Raw genomic sequence first — 12,296 nt, forward strand, 5'->3', positions numbered from 1 at the left:
CAAATCAAGGTATGATGAGGCTGTGCAGCAGACAAAATCGAAACATAATTGCTGTGCTGCTATTGTCGTTATGTGCAGCATGACCATACAACACAGGTAATGGAATGAAAAGGAAAATAAACCTGCTCAGTGGCCTGGTGACTCAGTGGCATTGCTGTGCTTTACATTACAAAGGTTTATAGTTTGATCCTTGAGTTGGGTCTTCTGCTCCTTGGATAGTCTGGACTAGGAATGCTAAGGAAGGGAAGGGGGATAAGGGTGGAAGTCATGCTTATTGTTTAAGGGTGATACATAGAAATGAAATGACATAGAAACATAGAAATGACTGCAGAAGAAGACCAAAAGGCCCATTCAGTCTGCCCAGCAAGCTTTCACACTTTTTTCCCCCCAAACTTATCTGTTACTCTTGGCCCTTATTAGTAACTTTTTGGTTCTAGTTACCTTCCACCCCCGCCATTGATGTAGAGAGCAGTGCTGGAGCTGCATCTAAGTGAAGTATCTAGCTTAATTGGTTAGGGGTAGTAACTGCTGCAATAAGCAAGCTACTCCCATGCTTATTTGTTTACCCAGCCTGTGCCATTCATGGCCCATGGTAGCAGAGGCCCAGAGGAAAGCCTGGTGTATAACCTCTGGTCCAGGGCCGTCACTGCAATGGCTAGAGATGTTGGAGAGAGGAGGGGATATTTATTTATTTTATTTATAAGCATTTGGTATTCCACCTTTTTGTAAAGGTAAGCACAAGGTGGACTACATAAAGTAGCAAGGCACTGAGTACGCAAGTAATGAATACATACAACAACTATGAGGTAGACTGCAAGTAAAGAGATAAAAATATAAAAAAATAGGGGGAATATTCCTGAATAGCTGCAAATAAAGGCTCATAGAACCTGATCACAGCCCTGGTTCCAGTTGAACTGTAAGTAGAAAGGAGCAGGAGGAATCTAGGGATGTGAATCGTGTCCTCGATCGTCTTAACGATCGATTTCGGCTGGGAGGGGGAGGGAATCGTATTGTTGCCGTTTGGGGGGGGTAAAATATCGTGAAAAATCGTTAAAAATCGTTAAAAAATCGAAAAAATCGAAAAACCAGCACATTAAAACCCCCTAAAACCCACCCCCGACCCTTTAAATTAAATCCCCCACCCTCCCGAACCCCCCCCCAAATAACTTAAATAACCTGCGGGTCCAGCGGCGGTCCGGAACGGCAGCGGTCCGGAACGGGCTCCTGCTCCTGAATCTTGTCGTCTTCAGCCGGCGCCATTTTCCAAAATGGCGCCGAAAAATGGCGGCGGCCATAGACGAAAAAGATTGGACGGCAGGAGGTCCTTCCGGACCCCCGCTGGACTTTTGGCAAGTCTCGTGGGGGTCAGGAGGCCCCCCACAAGCTGGCCAAAAGTTCCTGGAGGTCCAGCGGGGGTCAGGGAGCGATTTCCCGCCGCGAATCGTTTTCGTACGGAAAATGGCGCCGGCAGGAGATCGACTGCAGGAGGTCGTTCAGCGAGGCGCCGGAACCCTCGCTGAACGACCTCCTGCAGTCGATCTCCTGCCGGCGCCATTTTCCGTACGAAAACGATTCGCGGCGGGAAATCGCTCCCTGACCCCCGCTGGACCTCCAGGAACTTTTGGCCAGCTTGTGGGGGGCCTCCTGACCCCCACGAGACTTGCCAAAAGTCCAGCGGGGGTCCAGAAGGACCTCCTGCCGTCCAATCTTTTTCGTCTATGGCCGCCGCCATTTTTCGGCGCCATTTTGGAAAATGGCGCCGGCTGAAGACGACAAGATTCAGGAGCAGGAGCCCGTTCCGGACCGCTGCCGTTCCGGACCGCCGCTGGACCCGCAGGTTATTTAAGTTATTGGGGGGGGGGGGTTTCGGGAGGGTGGGGGATTTAATTTAAAGGGTCGGGGGGGGGTTTAGGGGGTTTTAGTGTGCCGGCTCACGATTCTAACGATTTATAACGATAAATCGTTAGAATCTGTATTGTATTGTGTTCCATAACGGTTTAAGACGATATTAAAATTATCGGACGATAATTTTAATCGTCCTAAAACGATTCACATCCCTAGAGGAATCTACTGAGCCATTTAATAAATAAGCCAGGTACAAATAGAATAAATTATCATATGTGCTTCTATGGTTGCTCACTATGTACCTATGATATGGATAGTATGGATACTCACTATTGCTTAACATCTGACCTTAAACACTGAAGCTTTAAAGAAGTATCACATACCCTGCATGGTATCAGCAAAATGACCCTCCTCCAAGGCACTCTTGGTATAAACTTCCTTGACTTTAAATTATTAAAAATGGTATTTTCTAACTAGAACCTACTACATACAATATCTTACTTAGTTCTCAGTAATATCTGAGATAACACAGTATATTAAGCAAATACAGCAATATGGTCATAGAGATTTCAGGGTCAGTGTATCCTAAGTTCAGTTACTTTGCCACATAATTAATTTTGTCCCTAAACATCATAAGCGTAGTTCTTGAAAACTGACTTAAATTAATCCAATCAATGGGTATCATCTACAACTTACTTGCTGACTTTTATTTCCAAGTGCCCTAATCAGAATGCATGATCCCATCATGGTGCCAAACCATTGTGGTAGTAACTCTATAGCAACTGGCATCATGGTAATGATGCTAAGTTGTTCCATATTTACTGTACATGAATGGAACTCACCTTGAGCTGCTAATGAAAAGGTGTGAGCTAAATACACAATAAATTCAAATTTACGTGTAGGAAGAGAGTCCAATAGATGGAAGCCTTCACTGGACAAAAACATTCAGATGATGGAAAATCTGGTGCAACTGGTCATACTTCCGGGCTACGCGACTTCCTGTCACTGACATGGTCATCAATATAGGCAACATGTTTCTTTTGTCAATAAGAACTGAAAGTTATGCAGAAAAATATACATTTTCAGTATATTGCTGCATTTAAGCTTTGTCATCACTAGAATTTATTCTTTTACAGTATTTTTGAAAAAATTTGTGAAGGTTTTTCTAATTTGATGGGACCACCTTTTAGTTAGAAGGCTTGTGAAACAGTAATACTTGAAGATGCTCAGACTATACATCTATTTTGTGGTTATTCAGAATGGCATTTCAGATGTAAGAATAGGGAGGACAGTTTTCTAGAGATTTAACCAGGTAACACAAGAGTTATGCAGCTAAATCAGGGTTCAAATTGACCTCTGCTAAGTAGCTAAATCAACCACTGAGGGACCTGTGCATGAATGGTTTTCATCCATGTTATGTCTATGATGAAAATATGCTTAGTACATAGAGCCCTGGTTTCTCTAGGCGGCTATATTTAGCTGCTCCAAAAATGGGTATTTTGAGTGGTAGGGTTATATGAGAAGAGAAAATTATGCACATCTGGATTGTCACTACGTTCAAGGGCACAGAAAAGAATTTCTTAAATGTGACTATCTCCTCAGTGTCTTTCCCCACATTCTTTTCCCAAGGGGTAGATCCTTTCTGTGAGGGTGACTGAAAAAAACCACCTTGGCCCAGGCAGTGATATGTGATCTCCCTTGTGAGTGTGTTACCATGGTTATTCAGGAAAGGTGCACTTACAAAACAGGCTGGAATCTTGGGATGGGTGTTCAAATTAAAGTTTACTGTGATTGATGTCAAAAGAATCAAAGATGCAAAAAAATAAAATGTCCACGTACATCCAGGGTCCTTAGATTTAGATGAGCCCGGATTTAACTGATCTCTACCTCTGTGGATGTGTCCCTCCAGGCAGGGGCTTGGAACCTGCTTATCCTCCATGGTGTGGGCTGATAATTGTCCCAAGTGAGCTGGGGGTGTCCTAACCATGCCTGGATCCCCTGTCCAGTACCCAAGGTCCCCGTTGAATCCCAAACTCCAACCTGGCAGTGTCCTGTGTTCCAGGGGTAGAAACTCCATCGGCGAGTCCCCCGATAACTTGCTCCAGTTCTCTCCCTTCTACTTCTCTTCAAAAGATAGTTTCTAGCCATCCTGGTGGAAAGGACAAATACTGAAAGCAGTCCTCACAGCTTCCAGCTCTGGAGAAGGAAGAATGACAGAAAAATAAAAAATGCTTCCTTTCTTCATGGTGAAAAAAAGCTCAATCTCTGGAAAAACGCTTCTGTCCTCTCTCTGTGACTGGGCACTATAACCTCCTCTTTATCTGGGTGAAGAGGTACACAGCTCCCTCCTGACCACGCTGAGTAGGGGAATTGCCTGCTAAGAATGGTACAGGTAAAACTGCAAAAAATCTTTTATTTCTCGCTCTCCCTCTAGACCTATCAGAGGACCTGGCAGGGCAGCGTCTCTCCTTTCCTGTGCTAGACTGGGGGCCTAATTTGGAGAGCACACTAAAACAGCTCCTTCTCCTTCAAAATCAAAATTACACTGCCACAGTCTATCTAGGGCTACCCCCACCCCTTATAGACTAAGAGACCACCAATCACAGGGGGAGGGGGGGGGGGTGCTCTGTATATACATGATCTCTCTTCTCTAAGATGTTATAATCCTAAGGGCAATGGGGGCTAAGGCCATCTAGTGGCTGACCAGGGAGTCACCACACATACATTTCATTTTCAAAATTCAAGCTCATTGTTTACATTAAAAGATTTGCAACCCCCTTCTCCCTGGACCCAGACTTCAAATTTATATGTTTTAATTTTCCCCCTCACCCCTCCTCCCTTGGCCTTGCAGTGTCTCCCAATCCTTCTCTCCTTCCCCAATAGCCCATTTACCTCCTCCTTAATTCAGCGCTGCATTCCAGCTTTCCTCTGCAGCAGGGATGGGGAACTCCAGTCCTCGAGGGCCGCAAACAAGCCAGGTTTTCAGGATATCCACAAGGAGCATGCACGAGAAAGATTTGCATCCAGTGGAGACATGCATGTGGGTCTTTCTCATGCGTATTCAGTGTGGATATCCTGAAAACCTGGCCTGTTTGCGGCCCTCGAGGACTGGAGTTCACCATCCCTGCTCTACAGGCTAAACTTTGCCATGTATAACATAGCTGAGTAAATTGTTGGGGGGGGGGGGGGCGCTACCTCTCTAGTGAAAACCGCCCTCGTTATTTATTTATTTACAACATATCTACGTCGCACCATTCATCACTCTGGAAAGTACTCACTGACTTTAGCTCGCCAACAGGCTGTTTGAACATTACTCTCTCTCCTCGTGTTAACTCGCTTTAGTAAAGTTTGCCCTTTTGTGCTGTTACTAATACTTGCTTCAGTGTTCATCTGAAAATGATTACTCGGCCTAACTGTCAGTCTGCCCATCATAACAGCTGTTATAGAACGAAAAGCAAGTATAGCAATATAAGCGAAACAACTCTGGGACACTTGATGAATTTCCAGGATTCACAGAGCAAATAACCCTGTGACTGAAGGCAATATGACTACTCCTTTTTTTTTTTTTTTATCCAGGATTGTGACGATCACTCTCTGACATACTTTAGAGCAGGGGTGAGAAAACTGGGGGGGGGGGGGGGGGGGGATTTGACCTCCCAGGGGAGCTTGAACAATCGAGAGGAAACTGCCAGAACATAGGAACATTGTAAGCAGGCCATGGCTTAGACATGCGTCTCTTTTGGTGGGCCGGGGAGAGGAGCTGCTTGTGCTGTGGCAGGCTCAAGGGCGAGCTGCTTACTCTTCGGCAGAAATGGACCTGGGAATGGACACTGCCCAGGAAGACCTGCCATCCTCATGCCTCAGCCCGGGAGGAGTTCCTGCTGCCAACCGGTCCCTACCCAGAGAGAGAGAGAGAGAGAGAGATCACAATCGTTGCATACCAAGAAAAAAAGAAGTGGTGCTATAGGGGAGGGAAACAAAAGATAAAATAAACCATTGTTGTTCAGTTTATGTGCTTCATTATGCATCTTTGGCCCCTCTGCCAAGCTTTGGTAGATATACTGGTTATATGGGTGTACAATAAGAACACACTTTGTAAAAATATACTCACTCAATATGCTTCCTTTATCCCATTGCAGCCTCCTCTCTTCAATAACATATTCTCCCAAACCTGACCGTGAAAAACCCGAATCCGTAATCGAAGGTGACAATGACAGTGAAAGGGGGGAGAAGAATGGGAAGAAGGTTTGCTTCAATGTAACTGGAGAAGAGCAGGAAGATTCAGGTCATGACACCATCAGCAACAGGGATTCCTACAGGTAACTAGGCTTCCTGAGAAAGGCAATTCAGTAGCCTTGAAAGCTTTCGTTAGTTATTTTTTTTGGTTGTAATCACCTCATTTAGGCTTAGATTTACAAAAAGACCACGACATCGTGAATCCCATGGTAATGGGGGGCGGGGGGGGGGGCGAAGTGGGGGGCGGTCCTGCGATAGCCGGCAGCGATCGCACCTCTGTGGTGCGATCACTGCCAGCGTCGCGCCAAATAACTACACCATAAAAGGTGTAGTTATTCGGTGCGAAACTGACAGCGATAAACAAGCGTACCTTTCGCTGTTGGCGAAGTCTTCGCGGCGTCAGCCCCGGTGCCGCCCCGACTCCTCCTCTTCCGGGGCTGATGCCACCCCGACTCCGTCCCCATCCTGGTATCGCATGCGATAAGGGACTTTTCGGGTGTGAAACGTCCCTTATTGCGTGCGATCCGCTTGGCAAATGACCCCCTTAGTAATACTGAATATCAGTCTGTGCTTGCAATTTAGAAATTAAAGCAACAAGTCTTATTGCCTGGAATAGTTTGTGTAAGTCAAGACGATCTCTGTCTGCTATTGTACAGAGCATTCATAAAGGAAGTAGTATTATATCCATTATGATTTTTTAAAATTATTGTTACTACTTTTGAAAATATAAATTTAAGATTGGGGTGATTTTCTTACTTCTTTCTGGAATCACTCTTCTGTTGCACTTTGCCCTGACTGAGGGACTAATACAAACCAGTTCAGAAAGGTAATGGATGTTTTAAGTGAACATCAGTTTTGTTTAGTAACAAAAAGGATACAGTGTTTTCCGAAGTGTAAACCCTGTGCTGAGGTGTCCACGGGCTACCCTCAATTCCAAGGGCTTAAACTTTCCAAACCTCCTCAATTGTCCTTAAGCCCCTCTGTTTTCCAGGATTCCCTATCAGGAATTAATCTCAAAGGCCTCGAACATTGTATCAAGATTTTTAAAATGTACAGTAAGGATGACGCTGGGCAATGAATGCATTCCAAGATAGCTTTACAGATAATTCATGCAGAAACGAAGGGACTGACAATATAAAATTGTTTGATGCATGAAATCCATTACATAATTAGTTTCCAATAAATCTCGATTCTTTAGTTACATTTTAATTTATTTTTCTGTTTCCACATCCTTTTCCAATTGCAAGGGTAGTTTTGGAGCTCTGTCCCAGAATTGGTGGAATAGGATTCTTCACTAAATTTAGATGGTATACAATACACAATCCCATTTCTCATACATTGATTCAGATAACTACTGCTTAATCAAACTCCTTCAGTAGACCATGTGGTAGTTAATACTAGATAGGTGCCATGGTTCTCCTTTTCTCACCTTTGTCTCCTCCTCCAAGGAATACAAGTAAATCCATTCCTTGTGTTACCCTTTGAAGGGTCCTTGGACACTCCTGATAGTGTCTCCCATTCCATTTCAGATGAGTGAGAGACTCCTGAAAAACTCCTTTCTTCCTGGCAGTGACTCCCATTCCATTTCAGATGAGTGAGAGACTCCTGAAAAACTCCTTTCTTCCTGGCAGTGACTAAATTCCCTAGGCCTTGGGGATTATATTGCTGGAACAAACTTAACAATCTAGGTTTCCAAAAACAACAAAAGATGAAGGAAGGATGGCCAAAACTTCCTCTAAAGCAAAATCCAAATGAGGAAAAATCAGTTTCTTAAAAAAGAAGGTGGGTTACTCTTTCTCTCATCAGACCCAGACCTTAATCTTAAAGGATCCAGGGTACTCCATTCTAAATAAAAGAAACAAAACCAGTAATAGGGAAGACTCTATCCTGCCTCCCCAAGGGCAACTAAAAAAATGTACAGTACAAAATAGTGTTCCTGGATTTTATAATGCCAGGACATTATCATTACAGCAATCCACATGGAGGAACTGTATATCAACTAAAGATATTTCTCTTCTACCTATAAAGTTTGTACAATCCTACTAGTAGAGACTCAGTGGTATTCTCTACCCTCTTTACCCTCTAATTAAATTTGGGACAGAATCTCAAATTTGCTTACAATATCAAACTACAGCTCAAAGTCAAAGATATACATAACTTTTTAGGAGAACATAAACCCATTACTGTAGTTGCCATGCACACTAATCAAAACAGGATCCACACCTGATACAGGCACTCTAAATCTCAGGTCTTACTACATCCAGGACGAAACATAAAAATAAAATAAAAATAAGCAAAAATTTAAGAATAGGTGACATATTACAACATTGTACGTGATACATGTGAAAATATTCAGACAACAGAAACTAATTTAGGTCTGTTTCATTGAGCACCTCTGAGACCTACTGAGAAAGGACTCCTTTCCTGCACCTGCAAAGACCTTTCCAGGGATGTGAATCGTGTCCTCGATCGTCTTAACGATCGATTTCGGCTGGGAGGGGGAGGGAATCGTATTGTTGCCGTTTGGGGGGGTAAAATATCGTGAAAAATCATTAAAAATCGTTAAAAATCGAAAAATCGAAAAACCGGCACATTAAAACCCCCTAAAACCCACCCCCGACCCTTTAAATTAAATCCCCCACCCTCCCGAACCCCCCCCAAATAACTTAAATAACCTGCGGGTCCAGCGGCGGTCCGGAACGGCAGCGGTCCGGAATGGGCTCCTGCTCCTGAATCTTGTCGTCTTCAGCCGGCGCCATTTTCCAAAATGGCGCCGAAAAATGGCGGCGGCCATAGACGAAAAAGATTGGACGGCAGGAGGTCCTTCCGGACCCCCGCTGGACTTTTGGCAAGTCTCGTGGGGGTCAGGAGGCCCCCCACAAGCTGGCCAAAAGTTCCTGGAGGTCCAGCGGGGGTCAGGGAGCGATTTCCCGCCGCGAATCATTTTTGTACGGAAAATGGCGCCGGCCATACGCGTATGGCCGGCGCCATTTTCCGTACGGAAAATGGCGCCGGCAGGAGATCGACTGCAGGAGGTCGTTCAGCGAGGCGCCAGAACCCTCGCTGAACGACCTCCTGCAGTCGATCTCCTGCCGGCGCCATTTTCCGTACGAAAACGATTCGCGGCGGGAAATCGCTCCCTGACCCCCGCTGGACCTCCAGGAACTTTTGGCCAGCTTGTGGGGGGCCTCCTGACCCCCACGAGACTTGCCAAAAGTCCAGCGGGGGTCCGGAAGGACCTCCTGCCGTCCAATCTTTTTCGTCTATGGCCGCCGCCATTTTTCGGCGCCATTTTGGAAAATGGCGCCGGCTGAAGACGACAAGATTCAGGAGCAGGAGCCCGTTCCGGACCGCTGCTGTTCCGGACCGCCGCTGGACCCGCAGGTTATTTAAGTTATTGGGGGGGGGTTTGGGAGGGTGGGGGATTAATTTAAAGGGTCGGGGGTGGGTTTTAGGGGGTTTTAGTGTGCCGGCTCACGATTCTAACGATTTATAACGATAAATCGTTAGAATCTGTATTGTATTGTGTTCCATAACGGTTTAAGATGATATTAAAATTATCGGACGATAATTTTAATCGTCCTAAAACGATTCACATCCCTAGACCTTTCTATCATTGGAAATATATATCATCTATGATTATGCCCACCTCAGGCTCTTCTTTTCTATGCCATCCATCCCCCAAGTGGAGATACCAAACAAATGCAATATGGAATATCCACATAATTCTGTCATTCCTGTCACTTGACCCCATACAGGGAATGCTCCAGAAGATGGAAAATGTTGAAAATTCTATAAGAGCTAAGAATTTGAGATTTATCAATTTTTCCGAGCTAACTTGTTTACCACCCAAGGTTATGATCAGCAGATATTTCCTAGATATTTTAAAGGTTTCTGAACAAGCTCTGCCCCCAATCTCTGAGATGTATTATTTACCCCCATTTAAACGAGACTCTGTACGCGTAGGGACTTCAATTACTCCTGCTATTGGCCTGGATAATATCTCGGCTACATTGAAGACCTTTGATAGTGAAGAGGTAACTTCTGCAACTCTAAAAGTAGATTTTAAAAGGGGTTGTGCATGTGCCCATACATGCGCGTATCTCGCCGCATACAAAAATACGTGCTATTTTATAACCAATAGTCCATGTATAGAGTATCAGATTGAGCCCTACAAGGAGTCAGTCTCTGTCTCTCTCTCTCTCTCTGTCTCTGTTTCTCTCTCTCTCTCTCCCCCACCCCCACCCCCCCATTATGTTCTCCAGACTCCTGCACCTAATAGGGCACTGCAGCAAAGTGTTACACTGGCTGAGGAAATTTTGGAGTTATGTGTGTCAGTCCTGGCCCCACCTCTGGAATGCACCTTTTCCATGTACACACACTTCTCAGCTATTTAAAATTTGCATAGTACCCACTTATGAATATATGTTGCCATTTTTGCTCATGCAAGGCTTTTAAAATCTACCTTTAATGGTTTTGTTTGTATTGGAGTCAGATAGAGATTGGATATTGAAGTTGATCTTTAGACACCGTGCTGAAACCTTTCTCAATTGTTAAGTTCATTTTCACAGATGTAACTAGACAAACTCAGAAAAAGAGGCAACAGTTTTTTTGTTATGAGACCTAGGTTACTTCAGATAGGTGCTTTTTTTTTTTCTAAAATATCCTTGTAAAAGCTGTATTAAGTATAGAGATGCATCTTATATATTTTTTTCAACCCTGCCCAGTTGTCTCAATTCTTAAGTGATAAGATGCCATCTGGCAATATTCCTCTTCAAGCTACAGATACTTAATTTTTTGATTGGTAGATGAAAGCCCTTATTAATAGAGCCCCCGTTTTGAATGTTAGCTTATTCCTTTCCTATTTTCTTGTCCTGGCATTGTATCTGGATCTCTAAGTTGTAGACTTGGATAGAAAAGACATGTATTATCGCTTTGATTTATTCCCTGCTTTTTCATTTTGACTGTCTATTTCAGTTTTCAACTTCAAGAAATTTTCTTGGATACTTAAAATCAACATGAATAAATAAAAAATTCAAATATATATATATATATATATATATATATATATATATATACTTAAATTTTCAAGTAAAACATACCAAAAATCTAATTCAGTGTATTAACTAAAATCAATTTATTTATTGTAAATACATTAAAACAATGATTTTTTCAATATCTTTTACATAAAACCAGTCATGTTTATTGATCCCTTATGATGATATGCGTATCATTTAACATAGTGTGGTGTTTTCCGATATAAAAGACCAACAACAATCAATATCAGATGATCGGAAATGTAAAATATTTTAGGGACAGATTGAGGTTAGAAGTAGAACAGTGTTGAGGGCTATTAACAGTTGGGTTAAGGCTGATATAGTTTTTTGGAAAACTGTTAAGATGTTTGTATGAAATAACAAGTAATATATCATCATAAGGGATCAATAAACATGAGTGGTTTTATGTAAAAGATATTGAAAAAATCATTGTTTTAATGTATTTACAATAAATACATTGATTTTAGTTAATACGCTGAATTAGATTTTTGGTATGGTTTACTTGAAAACTTAAGTGCTTTTTTTCTTTTTTCCCCAATAATTTGTTCTTGGGGGTGTTTTTGTGTGTGTAATATCAGAAAGCACAAGTGAAATATATACACATTGGGGTAGATTTTAGAAATGTATGCACGGGCGTACTTTTGTTCGTGCACCAGGCGCGAACAAAAGTACGCTGGATTTTATAAGATACGCGCGTAGCCGCGCGTATCTTATAAAATCCGGGGTCGGCGCACGCAAGGGGGTGCAAATTTGTGCAACCTGCGCACGCCGAGCCCAGCGCGTGCTGCCTGTTCCCTCCGAGGCCGCTCCGAAATCGGAGCGGCTTCGGAGGGAACTTTCCTTCCGCCTCCCCTCACCTTCCCCTCCCTTCCCTTACCTAACCCACCCCCCCCGGCCCTATCTAAACCCCCCCCTACCTTTGTTGGCAGATTTACGCCTGTGGAAAGCAGGTGTAAATCTGCGCGCGCCAGCGGGCTGCTGGCACGCCATCACCCGACCCGGGGCCTGGTCCGGAGGCCTCGATCACGCCCCCGGGCCTGCCCCCGAAACACCGCGGCACTCGTGGCATGCCCCCGACACGCCCCTCCATGCAAGCCCCGGGACTTACGCGCGCCACCGAGCCTATGCAAAATAGGCTCGGCATGCGCAGGGGGGGTT

The 12,296-nt window shown here is 44.1% G+C and overlaps 1 protein-coding gene across 1 annotated transcript in view; it reads left to right on the forward strand.

The window, feature by feature from the left end:
* PREX2 (phosphatidylinositol-3,4,5-trisphosphate dependent Rac exchange factor 2) overlaps positions 1-12,296 on the forward strand; it is a 922,406-nt gene that overhangs the window by 493,109 nt on the left and 417,001 nt on the right. The window contains exon 26 of the mRNA XM_029591436.1: positions 5,985-6,164. Coding sequence (XP_029447296.1) covers positions 5,985-6,164 — 180 coding nt within the window. The remainder of the gene's footprint in view (positions 1-5,984; positions 6,165-12,296) is intronic.

Source organism: Rhinatrema bivittatum, chromosome 2 (assembly GCF_901001135.1).
Source record: "Rhinatrema bivittatum chromosome 2, aRhiBiv1.1, whole genome shotgun sequence".
NCBI lineage: Eukaryota > Metazoa > Chordata > Amphibia > Gymnophiona > Rhinatrematidae > Rhinatrema > Rhinatrema bivittatum.